This window comes from Balaenoptera ricei, chromosome 14, assembly GCF_028023285.1.
Source record: "Balaenoptera ricei isolate mBalRic1 chromosome 14, mBalRic1.hap2, whole genome shotgun sequence".
In the NCBI taxonomy this organism is placed as follows: Eukaryota; Metazoa; Chordata; class Mammalia; order Artiodactyla; family Balaenopteridae; genus Balaenoptera; species Balaenoptera ricei.
In genome coordinates, this window is record NC_082652.1 from 31,996,112 (window position 1) to 32,015,506 (window position 19,395).

At 40.5% G+C, this 19,395-nt stretch overlaps 1 protein-coding gene across 4 annotated transcripts in view; it reads right to left on the reverse strand.

Annotated features, from left to right (window-relative positions):
* The window catches only part of PTPRM (protein tyrosine phosphatase receptor type M), a 747,478-nt gene that overhangs the window by 425,427 nt on the left and 302,656 nt on the right, over window positions 1-19,395 (reverse strand). For all 4 annotated transcript variants that reach the window (XM_059894848.1, XM_059894849.1, XM_059894847.1 and 1 more), the window contains exon 5: window positions 15,284-15,399. In XM_059894848.1, coding sequence (XP_059750831.1) covers window positions 15,284-15,399 — 116 coding nt within the window. The remainder of the gene's footprint in view (window positions 1-15,283; window positions 15,400-19,395) is intronic.

A 19,395-nucleotide genomic window follows, 5' to 3' on the forward strand; every position in this document is an offset into this window, starting at 1 on the left:
ATGTGGAATCTAAAAAAAGGATACAAATGAACTTATTCACAAAACGGAAATAGACCCACAGACATAGAAAACAAATTTATGTTACCAAAGGGGAAAGGTGGTGGGGGAGAGATAAATTAGGAATTTGGGAGTAACATATACACACTATTATATAAAAAAGAGATAACCAACAAGGACCTATTGTATAGCACAAGGAACTATACTAAATATTTTGTAATAACCTATAAAGGAAAAGAATCTGAAAGAGAATGGAGATGTATATATATATCCATTTTTAAAACATCTTTATTGGAGTATAATTGCTTTACAATGGTGTGTCAGTTTCTGCTTTATAACAAAGTGAATCAGCTATACATATACATATATCCCCGTATCTCCTCCGTCTTGCGTAATACTGAAAGGGATTTAGGCATTGAATGGGTAACTGAAAAGACTGATTTTTTTTTTAATTAATTAATTTATTTTTGGCTGTGTTGGTTCTTCGTTTCTGTGCAAGGGCTTTCTCCAGTTGTGGCGAGCTGGGGCCACTCTTCATCGCGGTGCGCGGGCCTCGCACTGTCACGGCCTCTCTTGTTGCGGAGCACAGGCTCCAGATGCGCAGGCTCAGTAGTTGTGGCTCACGGGCTTAGTTGCTCCGTGGCATGTGGGATCTTCCCGGACCAGGGCTCGAACCCGTGTCCCCTGCATCGGCAGGCAGACTCTCAACCACTGCGCCACCAGGGAAGCCCCAGACTGATTTTTAAGATGCCTTTTGGTCCCCAGATACTCTTCCTTAGGTCAGAATTCAACAGGGAAGGCAGGGAACCGTGGCTGGCCCATTTTCTCTGATGTTGGACGATGTGAAAGGGCCGAGTCCCCCTCCCTGTCTGCCTCTCCCCATGACAGGGAGGACCAGACAGGACAACGTGCTCAGAACCTGGGGTACCCCTGAGCAGCGAGGAAACTATGGGGAGACTGTTATTCCCGCAAAACAAAGTGATGAAAATGTCCACTGGGTAGAGACAGCACCTTTGTCAGGCAGTTTTCTCTCAATTTTCACAGAGTTAGAAAGAGGCGGCCCTGACAAGGACTGGAGAGCTGGTTCTTAATAACATTACAGCAGGACAATAAGGCATCACCAAGGATGGGACTGCGATTGTTCTTCAGAATATGAGTTCCCCCCATAAGAGAGGCTCCGAGTCCTCGGGACAAAACCCCCGGTTCCAGGCAGAGCACGGCACCAGGTGTCCAGGTGTTAAAGAAACTGCTGACCCATCTTTTGTCAACTTAATGAGACAACCATAACGGCCATATCTGCAAGGAAATGATCTTAATGGTTTAAATGCAGCTTTTTAGAAAAGCAAGAGCATCTTCAAACACGCATGCATTTCAATTTGAGCAAGCCTGAGAAAAAGCCCTGATAGTTATTTAAATTAGACTTCCAACCTTCTTTCTGCAGTGGACTAACTCTAGGACTTCTAAATGAGCAGTAATTTGCCAGCAAAAAAGATACATATTAAGTCTTTCAGAAAGAGTTTTGCAATAATCAGAGCAACGATGGAAAGAAATTGAGGTCCGGGCAGTTAACAGCAGTGCGGGCAAATTAATCACATTTTGGAGCCACTCTGAGTGCAGGGGCCAAGAGAAGATACAGGAGAGCCATTCGCCCCTCCTTAGCCATACAGGTGGGGATTAAACCGCACTTGCATTTCTTTAATAGAGAAAATAGTCCGTCTTACCCCACTTTCAAATATGCCCATTTGTAAGATACCGGTTGAAATTCTTAACACTGGGATCACTAATAGTATCAGCAGAGCCAGGAATAATTTTGTTTAAAACATTTCCTGTAATGTAAATCCAATAATAATTGAATATCTCAACAAATCGACTTTCTGGAGCCCATGTATTTTTAAATTTTAATAACTAAGATGGTGCTGACCTTTGATTTCTATTCCATAACCAAGCTAACACAAGTATTTATCAATTTGGAATACTGAACCAGAAGTTCTTACTTATGCTATCATATTCTATGAATAGCTATTGACACGTATTCTTCAACTGGCTAATGGGTATACAGATAGCCAAAGTAACATATTATTTGAACATATGATAGTCTTATAGGCATATTCAAGTAAAGAATTTGATTACGAAAATTTAGACCCTCATTCTGATATTTAGACATAGTTCAATATATGTTTGCAATACATGAATAATATTTAACAACCTGTGTTTAAATTTTATTTAAAAGTTCATCCAAATAATATAGGATATATATAATGAATGCAGTAATTAGAAATACAAAAAAAAAAAAAAAAAAAAGAAGTACCAATGAAATTAGAAGTTCTTTACTCTTAAAATCTGTTGACGGGACTAATCTAGCCACATCAGACTAAGGAGCCTGATGCTGACTGACATTTCCTGTTGGGTTAAAGGTTTGGGTTTGCAAGGCCAGGACTTGACCCTGTTTACTTCAAAACTGTGATAACAGAACTTGACCATGAGGAAGATGGCAGAACCTACCGAGTTATCCATAATCTAAGAGGCAAGGCTAGTTAAACATAAACAAGGCTAAGAACGTCACTTTTCCCCAATCAATATGCCTTAAAACATACAACTCTTTTCTGAAAACATAGCTGAAAGAAGATAAAGGCGCAAGATAAAGGTTAAAAGCCCTGTAGTTCTGAATTTGAATTGTTAATACGATCTCAGGACAGGCTTTATTCTTAAATGTGTGTATGTGCGCATACGTATATATCCCAGCTCCATAGGATGGGAAGATCCAGAAACGATAACGAGTAGGAATAAGCACCTCTGTGATCAGATTGTAATTTCTAATTACCAGTTCCCCCAGAAAAAGAACCAGGGCTCCTTGGAGAAACGGCCAATTCTAGGTCATTAAGATGGAAAATACAAGCTTGGAACATACGGTTACACCACAAAGCAAGAAAGCCATCGAGATGGCCCAGGTCAGGTAAGCACCACTGTTTAGGGGTGGAAGATCTGAGCAGCAATAAAGATAATAAGTGCGATGGATCGAAACTCATCAAATGTGTTTAAATCCACAGGTTGATGATGACAATAATGACATCAGTGACAATAATACTAAATAACCCCTTTGGTCACTTGTGAACTACCAGTGAACTACCTCACTATTTTTGACAATTTGCTTACAAGAACAAAAATATCAAGTATCAATACCACCTTCCCTTTACGATTTATATACCAGGATACCCAAATGGTTGATAATGGGAGAGCGTTTTTCTTTTTAGAAGTATTCTAGTGACTAAACAAAGAAGGACTGAGAATGGGACCGTTCTGCAACCCTGAATGAATTAATGACCCTAGGAATGATCATCAGTGGCTGATAACTTCACAAAAGGAGACATAATTTGCAAGAAACACAGCAGTCAGAAGGACACGTTAAATGACACTACTGTAGGGCAATAAGCAAAACTCAAAATACGGGAGGACTGTGAAGGACAAACCCACTTTCCACAACAATAACAACCATCACAAATGGAGGGAAATGAACAGGGAAGCCTAAAGATAAAAAGGACTTAAGACACTCATCACCCAATTGCAAAGTGTGAACTTTACTGCAATCACAATCAAACAAACTGCTAAAAGAAATAAAGTTACAAGACAGCCAAGGATATACGAACACTGACTGTTTTTGCAGGGCATACACGGTGATTATTCTATTTTTTTTTAAGAGCTCTTATCTTTTAGAGCAGGGGTTTTTTTTGTTTTGTTTTTGTTTTTTTAATTTTAGAGCTACTTTATTTATTTATTTATTTATTTTTGGCTGTGTTGGGTCTTCGGTTCGTGCGAGGGCTTTCTCTAGTTGCGGCAAGTGGGGGCCACTCTTCATCGCGGTGCGGGGACCGCTCTTCATCGCGGTGCGTGGGCCTTTCACTATCGTGGCCCCTCCCGTTGCGGGGCACAGGCTCCAGACGCGCAGGCTCAGTAGTTGTGGCTCACGGGCCCAGCTGCTCCGTGGCATGTGGGATCTTCCCAGACCAGGGCTCGAACCCGTGTCCCCTGCATCAGCAGGCAGACTCTCAACCACTGCGCCACCAGGGAAGCCCTAGAGCAGGGTTTTGAGGCTAAGTCCATCCTGCCACCTGTTTTGTACAGCTTGCAAGCTCAGAACGTTTTTTACATTTTTTAAAGGATTGAAAAAAATCAAAAGAAGAATAGTGTTTTGTGACAATGAAAATGACATGAAAGTCAAATTTCAGTGTCCATACATAAAGTTGTATGGAAAACAGCCACATTCATCCATTTCTGTGTTGTCTGTGGCTGCTTTCCTGCTACAATGGCAGAGATGAAGAGCTATAACTAAGACGCTCTGCCCTACAAAATTTACTATCTGGCCCTTCGCAGAAAAAGTTTGCCAACTCCTGTTTTAGAGAACACTTACAAGTTACATGATATGATGACTAAGACTGCTTCAAAATCATCAGAGGGGGAGCAGGTGGACACACAGAGGATGTAACTGGTCACATATTGTTGGTTTTGAAGTCAGATGCTGGGTATATTGAGTTCATGACATCATTCTCTCTACCACTGTATACACTTATAATTTCTAGAATAAAAATAAAAATAGGACTTCGGGAGGAACATATACACACTACTATCTATAAAATAGATAACCAACAAGGACTTACTGTGTAGCACAGAGAACTATATTCAGTATTTAAAAAGAAAAGAAAAGAAAAAATATAAATGAAGAAAATCTAAGAAGCAATTAGAAGGAAATCCCTCGTTTTTGTATTTTTGAACAACTATTTTAACCATCATAATTTCCCCAGGAAAAATAGATGGTTTTGCTGCTGGCTTATAAATACTCCGAAGCTATAGGAATCAAAGAACCATTCTGTCCAGGTGTCATTCACCTCCTGCAAAAGCATGAAGTCACTATATGGTAAAGATCCCACCACAGTAGGAAAAAAAATGCAATTTGGGAAAGGGGAGCAATATGCCAGGGGTAGCAGTCCCAAGCTGTAGCAACATTTGAATAACTATTATAATAATCATACACCCAGACATGGAAAGTATATACTACACAATTCTTGAATGAGAGCAACCATCAGCTTCTAAACCTTCAGGATAAACAGAAACTCCATTAGTTTGTCACTTGTCCTTTGTGCTTAGTGGACATCACTTCTTATAACTGAAAAAACATAATTTTCTTTTTTTTAAATAAATTATCTATCTATCTATCTATCTATCTATCTATCTATCTATCTTTGGCTGTGTTGGATCTTCATTGCTGTGCGCGGGCTTTCTCTAGTTGCAGCGAGTGGGGGCTGCTCTTCGTTGCGGTGCGCGGGCTTCTCATTGTGGTGGTTTCTCTTGTTGCGGAGCACAGGCTCTAGGCATCCGGGCTTCAGTAGTTGTAGCACACAGGCTCAGTAGTCGTGGCTCACGGGCTCTAGAGCGCAGGCTCAGTAGTTGTGGCACACGGGCTTAGTTGCTCCGCGGCATGTGGGATCTTCCCGGACCAGGGTTCGAGCCTGTGTCCCCTGCATTGGCAGGTGGATTCTTAACCACTGCGCTACCAGGGAAGTCCAAACATAATTTTCGTACACTTGGACAATAGCCAATTCCCTTTTCTTTGAACAAAGGGAATGAAGGGTGGCTTTTTTATACGTAGGAGAGATGCAGAAGAGAATAACGACCTGCTCTATGATTTCAAAGTTCATCTTCTATAGGAGCCACTTGACTGCCACTGTGTGCCTGTCTCAGAGGTCTCTGGCCTTATCCCAAACTGGGTCCCTCTAGGACTACAAGCGGCATGCTTTGTTTTCCATTCCATTTCTCTGGTCCTAAAGACATTTTTGAAATCAAAACCCATCAAAAATTGTCATGTTTCTTCCCTCTCTCTTCTCTAGGTACATAATTCCAGATTACCAGACTGAAAATCTCCTAGAACTTTCAAAGTTACCTAAAGCAGATATGTTTACCTCCTAGCTAAAACATTTTCCATGTTTTCCCTTCCCCTTCCAAAAAGAAGAGACAGAAGAGGAAAAAACCAGAGATTCTAACAGTGTCCAAACTCTCCAGGACCCTCACTCCAAGGCCTGGATCACTAACAGGAGACAGCAGAGACAGTGTTTAGTATTCTCAGCCCTCAACCACGGGAATTCCAGAGCAGGGCTTTCTCCACTTTCCCTTCTCGTGACACAGCTGCGGATTCTTGGAAGCAAGAGAAACAAATGAACCTTTTGATGAATATGAGAAAAGAAACAGAACAAATGCTTTTACAGGAAGTGTGGTTGTTGGGTCCAAAGCAAGCAGTCCTTAAGGCTAGTAGTTGATGCCTTTCTCTTCTGTCCTCCAAAATGAACCATCCTGACCTGCAGTTTTCACAGTACAATTTCACATCCTGGCCCAGAGGCCTTCAGATTGCAACGGAGGAGAACGGTCCAGCTGCTCCTGGTGCAGCCTCCTCAAAGCACCAGCTGTTTACACCTTTTTTTGACTGAGACAGGTAATATCACAGAGTAAAATTCATTAATTAATTTCTCTCAGAATCCCCTTAGATATGTCCTACTCTTTCATCCATGTAAAATAAATCTTTAACTTTAAATGAAGGTAATCCAAAATCATATAAGTTAAAAGATATGTTGTATGCTTTCAAGGCTGCTGGTGGTTTCAGGCTGAATGTTCAATAGTATATCATATACGTGGATATTTAACTGACTAAATAATGGATGTGATTTCAACCACTCAAAATTTTAAGGAGCCAGTGGTTCCTATAGCACTGAAGATAGTCCTCTTTGTGTCTTCTTGGTATTTTCTTTTTTAAATTTATTTATTTTATTTACATTTATTTTTGGCTGCATTGGGTCTTCGTTGCTGTGCACGGGCTTTCTCTAGTTGTGGCGAGCAAGGGCTACTCTTTGTTGCGGTGCACGGGCTTCTCATTGTGGTGGCTTCTTTTGTTGTGGAGCATAGGCTCTGGGTGCGTGGGCTTCAGTAGTTGTGGCACACGGGCTCAGTAGTTGTGTCACACAGGCTCAGTATTTGTGGCTCGCAGGCTCAGTAGTTGTGGCACACGGGCTTAGTTGTTCCACAGTATGTGGGATCTTCCTGGACCAGGGCTCGAACCCGTGTCCCCAGCATTGGCAGGCGGATTCTTAACCACTGTGCCACCAGGGAAGCCCCTGGTATTTTCTATGACAGTAAGTGCTGTTAAATTTATGCTTTGAAATATTGGGTCTAAAAACACCCATGTTAGGCTTGATAAGGGAGCCATAATTTTACTCCTATTCAAATCATTTTATGGCTTTTATGTATAATTACAAAATGGTTCTGATATACAGCTGTGATGTTTTTCCCACAGAATCTGTAAAGGAAACTAAAAACCACCAAGAAAGGTTGACCAAATATACACATTCCATAACACAGAAGCCAAGGCAATAGTACACACACATGAATAAAATTTTCATTTTAAATGTCAATAAAAGGTATCACTTAAATTACTATACGATGTTTATGAATCCATGAAGAAATGTTTGGGTCTTTCTGCTATGCAAGAGGCATTACAGTTAAGGACATAGAGTCTAGACTTAGATGGCTTGGTTCAAAACCCAGACCTTGTTACTAGCAACGTGCAAATGGAAAAATCACTGAAACTTCCTGAGGCCCATTTTCTTCTTCCATAAATGGGCACATAAAAGAGTTCTCCTTGGGATCAGTTAAGGGAAAAAATGGTTAAACACACCCTAGCAGAGTACTCAGCAAACAGTGGGACTCAGCAAAAGGAGTTATAATTATTTTATTTCAAACACATATGTTGAAGCTAGTAATGTAAATATTATTAATACAATGTACATATTCATTCATGAACCAAATTATACAGGTCAGAGGAGCTATGAGAATCAAGTTACCAAAATCTCAGGATTTTCCTTTTTTTCTCAAAAAGGTCTAAAATTATCTGAGCTCAGAAAAGAAATGTGAGAAACTTATTAGACTGGTGGAAATGCCTTTTTCACCATTGTATAGGTCATACCCAGTTAAGAGGAATGATATAGCAAACTCTCAGTAGAAAACAATACCGCTAGGCCAGTAATTAAAAAAAGAAAATTAATCCCAAGTGAATATTATTTTTCAAAGAGCAAGCTTCCCAAATTAAAAGCTCATATTGAATTATATTCCATACCAAAAACATGAGTGGGTGGGGTTATTCATCAATTACTATGACACAGGTCTGCTGTCATGGTGAGAACTCAAGAGGACCAGCTTTATTAGACCTATACTTCTATTACCATTTACTGAGGTCCAATGGCAAGAAATTTTTTTTGAAGGGGGAATTAAAGAACAAAAATTTACAACAGAGAATTTAAAAAGCCTAGGGAAAGGTTACAAGAAATGAAGGAAAAGTGATGATGTATTGATCACATTTTCTTCTAAAATTATTCAAACTCTGCATGATACTTGCTGTATATTCTGAAACAGCAGAAAAGACACGACCAGATTCTATCCATCCCTCTTCTCATCAAAGACCATTCCTCTGAAGATGAACCATAGACCTAAAATAAGCATTCCAAAAAGACAGAGTTTGTGCCTGTTTTCCTGGTCCAACTATGTGCCTTTGGGACTCACCTGCAGGAGACACCTGGTCGTTCAGGCATCTGTAAGCCAAGAGCCATGAGCAGGTTTACTGAAGATTTGTTATGTGACAGGTACCCTTCTAGGTGCTGGGTTGCACCAGCGTTTTTAAGAGCGTACTTCAGAGTAATGCCATCTGATTTCCTTTTCTATTTCTGTGAATTGATGCACGCTATGAAGTCATTTTAAGATGCTATTCTGGTACCTTACTTCAAATAAACACCAAGGGATGTTTGCTCAAAGAAAACAACTCAAATTATATTGTGCTATAATGGTTCCAAAGTTAATGCAGATATTTTCATAGTAAATCTGAGAATATTTGGTTAAAAGGCTAATATGTGAAATACAAGGTCACTCAGTGAAGAAAAATGTCCAAGTGACAAAATTTACTAATTTATAAATAAGCAAAAATATTTGTACATATAATTGACTTTCACTAGCAGAATGGAATTATCTATAATAAATATAATAATTGGATAGATGACTGTGTTAAAGTTCTCTACCTCTTCTGAGCTGGTTTTCTCATTAATAAAATGAGGAATTTAATTTGAAGATTGTTCCAAATTCAGAAGTTACATAATTTTGTGATTCTAAAAAGTGAGCCATTTAAAAATGATGGGGCCTCTAAGATCTGTTGAGAGAAAAGTATGATTTTCCAGCTTTCCTTTACCAGCTTCTATTCACCCAACACGCACGTGTCAATCCCGGGTTTTATCAAAGCCTCCAACCGTCTACCTTTGAAAAGGCACCTCCACTGCCTCCTTGCTTTCTGCCATTTCTCCTGGGGGCCGAAGCACCTTCATTTCCACCCACTTCTGAGTTTGATGTGGTAGCTGAGTGCTGTAGATTAAGTATTTGCATGCCCGCCAAATTCATATGATGAGACCTGCTCCCCAATGTGATTGTACTGGAGGTGGGGCTTTTGGAAGGTAATTAGGTTTAGATGAGGTCGTGAGAGTGGAGCCCCCATGGCAGGATTAGGGCCCTTATAAGGGGATGAAGAGTCCAGAGGATGCAAGTGACGATGCAGCAAGAGGATGGCAGTGTGCAAACCGGGAGCTGGTCCTCTCCAAGAACATGCACGCTGGCCCCTGATCTTAGACTGCCAGCCTCCAGAACTGTGAGAAATAAATATTTGTTGTTTAAGCCCCTCAGTCTATGGCATTTTTGTTACAGTGGCCCGAGTTGACTAAGATATGGAGTAAAAAGAGTAAGGAATTGGACTTCCTGGTGGTGCAGTGGTTGAGAATCCGCCTGCTGATGCACGGGACACGGGTTCGAGCCCTGGTCTGGGAAGATCCCACATGCCGTGGAGCAACTAAGTCCATGAGCCACAACTACTGAGCCTGTGTTCTAGAGCCCGTGAGCCACAACTACTAAAGCTCGTGTGCCACAACTACTGAAGCCCATGCGCCTAGAGCCCGTGCTCCACAACAAGAGAAGCCACCACAATGAGAAGCCCACACACCACAACGAAGAATAGCCCCCGCTCGCTGCAACTAGAGAAAGCCTGTGCGCAGCAACGAAGACCCAACGCAGCCAAAAATAAATAAATAAATAAGTAAATTTTATTTAAAAAAAAAAGAAAAGAGTAAGGAATGGAAGAGCCTCTACAATGTATCAAAAATGAATTAAAGGGCAGAAACTACAAAAGTGCCCCAAACTGGACCAGATGCAGAAGAGGGCAAAGTGGGCTGTATTCCCTGGAAAAGAATGTGCACACACCATCTTCAGATTTACCAGTGTCAATATCAGCTTTGGTGATTCACTGAAAAGCTGAAAGAGGCATTATAAATATTAATTCCCAAGAGAAACAAGCCTATGGCAGAAAATAAAATTTTAAATACTTCAGAAAGAACAATAGTAATTGTAATACAATAATATGTGGCTTAAAGTGTCAATGACTATAAAAATGTGTAACTCAGAAACTGCCCATCAGCAAATAACATTTAAGTGTAAAAAAAGAACATCTAAAATTCTATTTTCTCTTCTCAGTATCTTAAATATAAACATACTCTATGATATCTCAAAATGTAGGCTCCACAGTGACCAGAAAGTTGATAATACCAAGAAATACATGGTCCTGTTTTGGGTGCTTGAATTGTTTTACGAACACATTTCATTTGAGTGTCTCCCATGGTTACAGCCCAGTTGGACGCAAAGATCACCATATCTGGTAGCACATAGCAAGTATCCTCAGCAGATTCAATGCACATCAGTTTTTTACTAAGTAAAAATAGTTTGATAGATGCTGTCTTCCTCCTGCACACTGTCTCGAAGGTCTTTTACGTACTTTGCAGCTACAATAATGGAGGTTCATGAGCTGTGTTTTATTTCCTTGTTCTGTATTCTAGAAAGACCGATTCCACGTTGACAATAACCTGTGTGGCCCATGGATGAGATGGAGAAAATGGAAGCAGATGGGACACATCTGCTAACCATAAACATTTCTTCATTAGTGTCATCCTCAGATTTATGTGTGTTATGTGTTTGTGAAAGACTCTGACATTGATCATATTTAATCTGTATTTTTAAACAATCAAACCACTGGCCATTTTTCATAGACGTGGATCAAGATGTACATGTAATACAGATGGACTTTTTTTTTTTTTTTGTCAAGCTGCCTCCTGGATGTAAATTATGTAATGTCAGTTACATCCAAATCATTCTAACAAAGTAGTAAGTGCATATTACCTATTCACCTAGCTCAGGATAGGAGAAGCCAGCACAGCAGAGTGGAATTAATCAGTGGTGAAGTAAAAGTGAAAAAACAGGGGTGTGCTATTCCCAGCTATGCCATTTACCTTTTTGAACCTCACCAATCCTGCACCTCAAAAGCCTCATCTATAAAATAGAAGTACAAGGGCTTCCCTGGTGGCGCAGTGGTTGAGAGTCTGCCTGCCAATACAGGGGACATGGGTTCGAGCCCTGGTCTGGGAAGATCCCACATGCCGTGGAACAACTAGGCCCGTGAGCCACAACTACTGAGCCTGCGCATCTGGAGCCTGTGCTCCGCAACAAGAGAGGCCACGATAGTGAGAGGCCCGCGCACCGCGATGAAGAGTGGCCCCCGCTTGCCGCAACTAGAGAAAGTCCTCGCACAGAAACAGAGACCCAACACAGCCATAAATAAATAAATAAATAAATATTAAAAAAAAAAAAAGAAGTACAAAACCATGGACTACACCATGAAACTCCACAAAGTACCTACAGTAGGACTCAAAAGATTATAATGCAAATGACTGTAAATGATCACACTTCACAGTATCAATGTTCTCCCAATAAAGGATGTATTATTTATTTCTAAATCTTGACTTACTATTGGGAAGATTCAAATGATAGAAAAACCTAAACAATTTTTTCATTCAGTTTTCTGCCTGAATCTTAGAATTATTTTGAGGATCCAAGGGAGTTCAGATGCAGGAAAGCATTTTTGAAAGTGTTAGAACATTCAGGTAGGAAGGAAGAAAAGTCCGTATTCATACCTCCAAGACCAGAGAGGCCTGGTCTAGTTTTCCAGGTCTGCTTCTCCATACAACTTGTAAAGAATTGCCTGAAGCAAAGGGCCAGGGCACAGGCAAGAGAGCAGGAGGACGCTGTGAAACCATCCCCTGCCACAAATCCCGATGGCTGCTGGAAACCATCTCACACAACACAGGTTAACAGAAGCCATCCTTGCAAGCGAAAGATGCTTGTCTTATTTCATCAGCTGCTAACGAAATAAACATCTGCCCCCAAAATGCCTATCCAAACAGAGGAAATAAATTATTGAACACTAAAACTATTCTAACATCACAAAGACTCACAAACCACATAGCAGGCTGAGTCCAGGACAAACTCGGTGTCACTTAGAATTTCAAAGTCATCCCAGTTCTGTCTTACCCTCATTCCCTTCTTGACACGACCCTTCTTGAAAGCTGCAGGACAATATGCAGTCATTGATGATAAGAAGGGCAAGAGAAGACGGGGTAATTGGCAAAGAGAGGCATTAATGGATTGATTGGAAAACAATTTATCAACACTATGATTAAATTTAATAGAATGAAACAAGACAGACCTGGTAGGTGGGAAATTCACCATGAGAGTCAGATCCAGGCTACCCCAGATCAATTAAATCAGAATCCAGTGTAGACCACCCTTTTTTTTAACTCTCCATGTGATTCTATAGTGGAATCAGGAATGGGAATTCTGCATTTAGACCTAATGCAGAATCTAATTCTGCAATTAGACCCTTTTTGCAAACTGGTAGATAGCTTTCTCCCTACAGCATGATGGATTCTCTAAAACAAAGTCTCCCACTTCCTAAGAGGAAGGAGTTAAAGATCCCAACCCCAAGGAAGTGCTCAAGTGTAAGCAGGACCCTCCCAAGGCCAGGATATTTACAAAAACGAAAAAGGAAACTGTATTTTCAACTTGCCTGTAAGTTCCTGGGAATGTCTAAGACTGTTGAGACAAAAGCTTAGACTTTTTATTGTAGTCTCTCAAATAACGTTAAAACAAATATCAGGGACAAAAAAAATGCTTTCCATGAAAAATTAAGATTTCTGGAGATAAATCAAAGATGACGAGGGTAGTTTCATTTTTTCATTATTTATTTTAAAAAATTTTGGCAGGGTATTTTCATTTTTAAAAGGAAGGTAAGGCATTGTGAAAAATGCCAATTAAAAACGTCTGTCTCATCAATTACCATACATACATACATAGCCAAACTTGATCAAATTTAATACGAAACAACCACTAACTAAAAAAAGAATTCTCAAGCTCTAACATCAAGAAGCTAAAATAACTGGGACGTGGGATAAAAAAAAATTTGAATACCAAAGACCAGGGTCAAGTACATTTTTCACATGCTGCAAAAAGCTCTTAAAGTAGTGGTTACAAAATTTTTAGAGCGAAGGAAACAGTAAAGATAAATTTAGACCTAGGGATTGTCATACTGATTGAAGTAAGTCAGAGAGAGAAAGACAAATATCATATGATATCGCTAATACGTGGAATCTAAAAAAATTGTACAAATGAACTTATTTACAAAACAGAAGTAGAGTTGTAGCTGTAGAAATCTTACGGTTACCAAGGGGGAAATGGGGGGGAGGGATAAACTGGGAGATTGGGATTGACATATACGCACTACTATATATAAAATAGATAACCAACAAGGACCTACTGTATAGCACAGGGAACTCTACTCAATACTCTGTAATGACCTATATGGGAAAAGAATCTAAAAAAGAGTGGATATATGTATATGAATAACTGAATCACTTTGCTGTACAACTGAAACTAACACAACATTGTAAATCAACTACACACCAATACAAGCTAATTAAAAAAATAAAAGCACTTGGAAAAACAGAAAAAAAAGATGAATTTGGTACATACCATTTCAGTCCTCTGCACACATTCCTCTCTCCCGGCCTGGGGACTCTCTCATGGGGACAGTAGGATATGAGAAATGAGAGTGACATCAGGGAAGAAGGTGGAGGGTTGTGTGCAGAGGACCCCAAAGCATTTAAGAAGCCTCCTTCAGAATGTATTCGCCATTTGTCAACACATTGCTGAGTAATCTTGGGATAGCACATTTGGCTGTTTTTCATTTCCCCCAGAAATGGAGGAAGAAGAAAAGTGACCACTGACTTCAGCTGTGATAATTAAAAGGAATATGGGATTTAAAAAGAATAGAGTGTCAGGCAAATGTGACACATGACAATCATTACTACACGGCAGAAGGAGACACATGATAGGTGGAGAGTGACATATACCAAGGAAAATTCGGCACCCATGGAACAGAGCCCAAGTGCAACAGAACGGACGCAGAGAAGGTTTAGAACATAAGGCAGCTCAGTCGCAAACTAAAATAAGTAAATAACCAACCAAACCAAAACAAAACCCACAATAGGATCTGTAAGGAAAGGGGGGTAAAATCAACACGAGTCAAGGTGGAGAACCAGCAGCCTATAGATCAATGCGCGACAAGAAGCAATAAGAATAAAATTGGAGAATTCTATGGGGGAAACCAAACCCAGAGTCTAAAGAAGTGGGGGGCATGCTGGTTAGGGGGGACAGGTCACTTACTCCTGCTCATTTGGTCAGAATTCCTGAAACCCTTGATCTGTCCATGAAACTATTGGCTGTGCAAAATACAGATGGTGGAGTTTGAAAGACAATAAAACGAGACACACAAGTTATGATGACCCTAAAAAAAGTCTGCTTAAATGCTCAAAGGTAAAAGGTGTGCTATTAATTTATAAGTTTAGGCTTATTGCTGTGGAAATGAAAATTACAAAAAGGCCTATAAACTTGTGTGTGTGTGTGTGTGCACGTGTGCGTGTGATTCTTTGGGTTTTTCTCCAGAGGAAGAGTGGGGGAAAGGTACTGTATTTTGGACTCCAACATACTGCTCCAAAAGTAATTTGGTAACCAGATCTTCCACATGAGATGGCTAAGCAGAAGCAAAGGGAAAAACCAGAAATTCACAACAGGGTTTGTGAAAAACAACACTGAGCTTGTCTAGAGCTCTTTGTAATCTGGCTACTTACTGCGGAAGAAGGAAAAGAACTGGGGAAAGTGCTCAGAGCATCCATCTCCCGTAGGGGCCTGACACTGACCCGACCTCTGGGGCCCTCCCCAGGGGACACGCACTCTGCCCGCTGGACTCTCTCCGAACCGTGAAAGTGAGTTACCGTACCTGTAACCAGAGCCTGTCGCCGGCCACAGTCCTGCCGATGGCACTGCACTGGAAGGCGGCAAACTGGCCCGCGTTGACCTCCACATTCTGAATCCGCAGGAAGTGAGGCGTTCTGGCTGCACAAAGAGAAAGAATTAAACAGGTTAAAAGTGGAGATCTGAACTCATGGGTGCCTTTTTGAATCTCTCTGCAATTTCCGGCCTTTCCCTTTTGTTTACCTTTGAAGGAAAGAATGCCTTTGCTTCTAAGAGCTTTAAAGATTTCATTAGGATTGTAAAAGAGATTCTGGAAGGCTCTGGTGTGTTCTGCAACAGCCGGGCATTCTGGGATAGAACCAGGACGAAAGAAGATACTTTATTGTCCCTGCTGTGCAAATAATCATAGCTCAGCAGCCTTCTTGTAATAACAGACCTGTATTAATAAAGATTATACTGAGGCCTAATTGATGTTGTGAACAAAAACATATTAGCTATTTATACTAGCAACATGAAAAGAACAGTAAGAAGTGAAATGCTGCTGCCAAGGAAACTCTGTAAGCCAAGTACAGAGCTGTGAGTAATATATATTTTAATACAACTCATTGGTATGCAGCATTACTCGTGCAATATTTCCCAGCTACCAAAAATACTATCCCTACAGATAGATTCTGTGAAATTACGTTGGGACTGCTATAGCACTGCGGTGTTGGCTGATCCTGATTTCCAATTCGAGAAGAAAGAATGATTCCAACTGCTAAACAGCATTAAGTCTCACAACATACATCGTCCATAGGGGACAGCTGTTTAAATAAAGGATCACTCTGTCTGACCTGAGAAGCACAGACCCATTTCCACAGAACACTGAAAATGCGTGTCAAGACCTGGAGTGACAGGTCAGGAATGAAATTTTATGATAACTTCTACTTTTAGGGAAACATTCTCTTATCAAAACAAGGAGAGAGAGAGAGAGAGCAGCAAGAGGTGGGGTGGGGGGAGGTGAGGGAGTAGAAGAGAAGAAAATAGGATGCCAGTGTTTTCTGGGAGGGATGGATAAACCTGGATGACAGCTAGAAGCCTCCCCCAGTGCCAACGTGTCTCTGGACCACATCTAGACACTTTCAAAGAATGGTACCCCACTCCTGGGCACCCAAAGATGATAAACACGCACTAACGTGATCCTGTAAAAAACGTAATTAGGAGTGGAAATGAATTACTAAAGAAAAATGCATTTTACTATCAGTAACACAGAGGAAACCCCCATTACTAATTTGGAGGCCACCAATAATTCAGACAATGCATTCATGATGCCTGGCATGCAAAATGTCCTAAGTAACTTCTAAAAAACCAGTATAACTCTGGGTCATTGTTTCTAATACTATTATGTTAACTTAAAACCCTGTAAACTATTTCTCATTAACTTAATCAAATTCCCCTTGGTCAAGAATAACAGGATTCTATGGTTTTAAAGATCTGTGTAAAAAGTCCCTGCATCAAATCTCTCTTCTACTCCCTGTTCCCAAGAAGCTGGAAGACCCACTGCTTTTAGAAAATGGAAAAAGGTAACATTCTTTTTTGGGCATTTCAGGGGCCGGAAACTTTTCCACTGATGACTCACCCATGTTCTGTGAGGAAGGTATTTTTTCCATTTTACTTGTGGGTACTTGGCTACTAAGCGTCAGAGGCAGAGTGGAAACTTTGGTCTAGCCAGTTCCAAAGCTCAGGCTCTGCCCATCAGGCCACACTGCCTCGGCGAGCCTTGCAGCCCGGTGTCTGCCTTTCCCGTGCTCTCATCCCACCAGGTATGGCTCCCAGTCTGACTGCTGGAATTCCTGCTACTTTCAAGGACCTTCTCCAATGCTCTTCCTTCCATAAAGCTTCCATGGATTCCCTTAGCTTGCTGTTAGACCCTTGAGATATCACACGTCCTCCGTCAGGACGCCTCACTGATGTTACCCTCTCCTGTCCATCTCGTGGCCTCCTAACTCTGCTTGCCTCTGGCTGCAGGTCACTATAACACAGTGGGTCTCTAACACAGAGTGTTGGGTGTGTAGCCATCTTTCATGGCAACTTGGGTTAAGGGGGTGTTATACCTGCGGCTGCTGGTCTGCAGTGTCACCGCACGTGGTCAAGCGCAGGGTCAGTTCGGAGCCTATGCTGAAGGGCTGTTAATTATTTTGAGTATCACCCCTGGTGTATCCTCCCATAGTCAGCATTGTTAAAATACGTTTGACACAAATTGCTGAACTGCTTTCCTTAGCGCATATAACAATTGGCATTTCTACCAGCAGAGTAGAAGAGTACTCTTTTTACCACCCCCTCAAAAATGCTAAGTGTTCATTTCTGTAATCTTTCTGGAGAATCTGATTAAATATATGTGCTCTGCTTCATCAGCTCACTTAACAATAATAAATAACGGGCATATCAGAATTGTCACTGGTTCTGCTATAGGTCTGTCCATCCATAGTAAGTCCGCCCTGGAAGGTTGTTTTCCTAAGGGCCCTGTTTCTAGCAATGGCTACTGAACCAAAGAGAAAGACATAGCAAAGCTCATTTATCAATACAACTTGCTAATTGTATTAGGAGTTCTATTAGAATATAACTTACATTTTTAATTTGGTGGCCAAAGATAGGATTGTGTGATAGTATTTCTTTACCCCCATCCTTATTAAGACATGCTGCCCAGAATGAGGGCTATCCCTTCTCCTTTAGAATGGATTTGATGTTCAATATGGTTTTCTCAAAGACACCAGGGCTTATTACTTGCATAGTGAGGTTAAGAGTCTAAGGAATTGATACCTCTGTTCAAATTGCATTTTGGGAGGGTTCTTCTCTGAACAGATGGGCTGTGTTCAGTTTGGGAAATAGTGTTTCTTGGTTGAGAAGAAGACTGCCAGAAAAAAAAAAATTGTCTGGCTAAAATAATAAAGCCATACCTCCAATGGAAACCAGATGAAGAGAGAAAAACCTATTAAGTGTAAACACTTTTATCAGCAAATTATCCTTTTCAAGCAAGAGAATTAACTGAATTAATTAATTCATCCACCAGGGTGAATAAGACAAAGGGGCTGTGGAATTCTATGTTCCAGATCAGTTTCCTCCAAGATCATGAAGGTTAAAATTTCTACTGGTGACATTTGTAAGTTTTTTCAATAAACATTAAAGGCATATATAATCTTTCCAGAGGTTTAAGATGCCTGGAATCTCCCTGCCTAGTGCTGTAAACCCTACAATTGTTTTCAGTTAGGAAGCGGCTGAAGGTTAATACTATTTTAAGATCAGGATTGCAGCATAATACGTGTTCAAGCTCAGGCTCTTACTACCTTTGAATAGAAGCAAAAATTCTTCAACCCAAGCCTTAGTGGATTTTTTTTTTTAACTTGCAAAATAAGGATTTAAAATTAGTACCTATTTCATAGTGTTGGGATAAAGATTAAACAAGATGCTGCCAGGAGGAGGTATTCTGTGTGCCTGGTACTTAGCCTCAGAAATGTTCATTATTATTTAAAATAACTGATCTATCACTGGAAACTGGAAAAGACCCCAAGAAAAAGAGCTCCACAGCCAGAAAAGTTTCAATTCCACGCTCAGCTGCGTGCTCTGAACCTTGCCAAACTAATTGTAACACAGGTAGAGCACCATTACAGTGGAAAAATTCAATCTATCCCATACTCAGGAAGAAAAATTCTCTCTTTCCCTCTAAATTTATAGGCCCATTTGTCTCCTGGATACCCTTTCAAAATGCTATGCCAGTTTTCTTCTAAAATCTGCAGGAGTTCTAAAAACTAAACATCTTCCATGAATACTAAAAGGTTTTGGAGTACAACTCTCCTATTTTTTCATTTCTGCCATATTCTTTTGTTTCTTACTAAGAAAACAGTTTTCAAAAGAATAGAGGTTTTCGGGTATTAATTGATCTCACACCAGCATTTGGTCCCAAAGCCAGGAATTATCATTGACCAGAATGCAAATCTTTCTGTAGATGTCTCATATTATTGCCTCTTCAAAGCCTGCACCAAAACACTAACAACAAAATCAGAGAATGGTAATTTGCGAGATCAAAGTGCAAACGGAAATGGACAAAAGCGGACTGTGCCCTGACCCCTTTGTATTTTCATTTACATTTTAATGTAATGG